General features: G+C 34.8%; 1 protein-coding gene across 2 annotated transcripts in view; it reads right to left on the reverse strand.

The window, feature by feature from the left end:
- dcaf17 (DDB1 and CUL4 associated factor 17) overlaps positions 1 to 1025 on the reverse strand; it is a 13854-nt gene extending 12829 nt beyond the window's left edge. For both annotated transcript variants that reach the window (XM_015404541.1, XM_015404540.1), the window contains exons 1-3: positions 930 to 1025; positions 496 to 693; positions 307 to 410 (exon numbers count right to left, since the gene is read on the reverse strand). In XM_015404541.1, coding sequence (XP_015260027.1) covers positions 307 to 410; positions 496 to 624 — 233 coding nt within the window. In that variant the 5' untranslated portion in view covers positions 625 to 693; positions 930 to 1025. The remainder of the gene's footprint in view (positions 1 to 306; positions 411 to 495; positions 694 to 929) is intronic.
- Positions 1026 to 1867: the final 842 nt, after the last annotated feature.

Genomic DNA, 1867 nt, shown 5'->3' on the forward strand with positions numbered 1-1867 from the left:
TGATAATTTGTTTTTGAACTTGTAAGAGTGTTTTTCAAATGTAAATTTGTTTTCTGAAATGATAATTTGTTTTTGAACTTGTAAGAGTGTTTTTCAAATGTAAATTTGTTTTCTGAAATTATCATTTGTTTTGGAACTTGTAAAAGTTTTTTAGATTTTGTTTTGTTGGTTTGCACCTCACGGCCACTGTATCTTTCAGAGTCCCTGATATATTTTGAAATATATTTTTATTTTTGACTAAACTGATTTCTTATCACTATTTACAGACTGCAGTGTAAATATTCAAAGTTAATAATCCATACTTACCAGCTATAGCAGCTCTGATAATTTTCACTGTAGATTCTTCCACTCTCATACATCATTGCTGTTAATGAAGTTTTGCTCCAAGCCTTAACAAAGCTCCTGTTTTCCTGGGAGGCAACAGTCATGTATAGTAAAACATGTATTGAATACAAGTAAAGATATATGTATTTTTTAAGTATTTCCTTATTTTACATTTAGAATGATGTTTCTGAGGATTTTCAAGCAGAGTCTGTGTAAAGTCCCAGCATCCCTGCTTCCTCTGCTTCTCTGACTCAGCAGGATGGTGGCGTTTAAAGTTGTATTTCTGCGGGGTGGCGCCATCTGGAGGCGGAGCTTAGTTCTACAGGCGGAGCTGCTCAACAAAACCGAACTTCCGATATTTCTGACGGTCTGAGGAAGAAATTCTTACCAGGTAAGGACGGGGATGTTCTCTAACATGAAGGGCTATTTATCACCTTTGATGGTTTCCTAGACAGCAGTAGTTTTCAGACAAACTTAGCATGAAAGCTTCCTCTCTTATCCCAACACATCAATATATATATCCGATTTTATACATATATGTATATATAAAACTATAAAATCCGTAGGAAATATTCTAATGTTAGAAACAGCTCGTTATGGTTTACAGGTCAGTGATTCGGTCCCATTCCTCTTTCCAGTTGGTGTTGTAGATTGCTTCCCTTAGCTTGTAGCTGCATGTATTCAGATTTCTTCTTCTTCTGTTTGTTGGCGGTTAGCACGCAAGGTTTAGCTGCACATTACCGCCACCACCTTCTTCTTCTTTTCTAAAATATAACAAGCTGCTATTATAATAATGTTTTGTCGATCTGGTTTTTTTTTAAACTGATTGTTGTTAAATAATTTTTCAATAAATGTTTTGTTAAAACACTGCCCATACCTTAGCCGGTCCACTCAGCGGCCCAGGAGCGAAACCAAAGCCCGTGGGCCCCTATAATCACACAAATGGCGTGGATGTGTCGGATCAGATGATCAGATTATATCTAAGTTCCGACTCGAATGCGGCCTGTGGCTGTATTTTACAATCTCATAGCAGAGCAGCTATAAACGCGTTGGTTTTGTTTAGGATCTGTTTGAACGTCATCATCTCACACAGAGATTTTATATTTGAACATAGGAGAGAGTTTGGATTTGTGGAACTTGAGAAATGTAAGTAACCAACATTAGGATTTCTTTATTAAACTAAATTTTCTGAGTCAGACAGGAGTTCTGAAAACTGCTGTTAAAATGAACAAAGACTAAACTATCAACATTTCTGATTAACTTTTTCCAATATTTCTTTGCTATTACTATTTTCATTTTCGACGGCAGTTCAGGTATAAATAACAGGTGTTATTTTTTTTGTAGAACATAACATGAGAAGGATGCTAAAAATCTGCTATTTTTTGTTTTCCACATTAAAATAGTGCTATTTAATTAACTTCTACTTCTAGAAATAGGATAAAGACAAACTGAGGAAATCTATTTACACTGATTATATATTTTTTTTTATTTCCACACGGTCCATAAGTAAATTAGTTCAAACATCAATGTCTGGTAAATAATG

Source organism: Cyprinodon variegatus, unplaced genomic scaffold, assembly GCF_000732505.1.
Source record: "Cyprinodon variegatus isolate N-32 unplaced genomic scaffold, C_variegatus-1.0 Scaffold1780, whole genome shotgun sequence".
Taxonomy (NCBI): domain Eukaryota; kingdom Metazoa; phylum Chordata; class Actinopteri; order Cyprinodontiformes; family Cyprinodontidae; genus Cyprinodon; species Cyprinodon variegatus.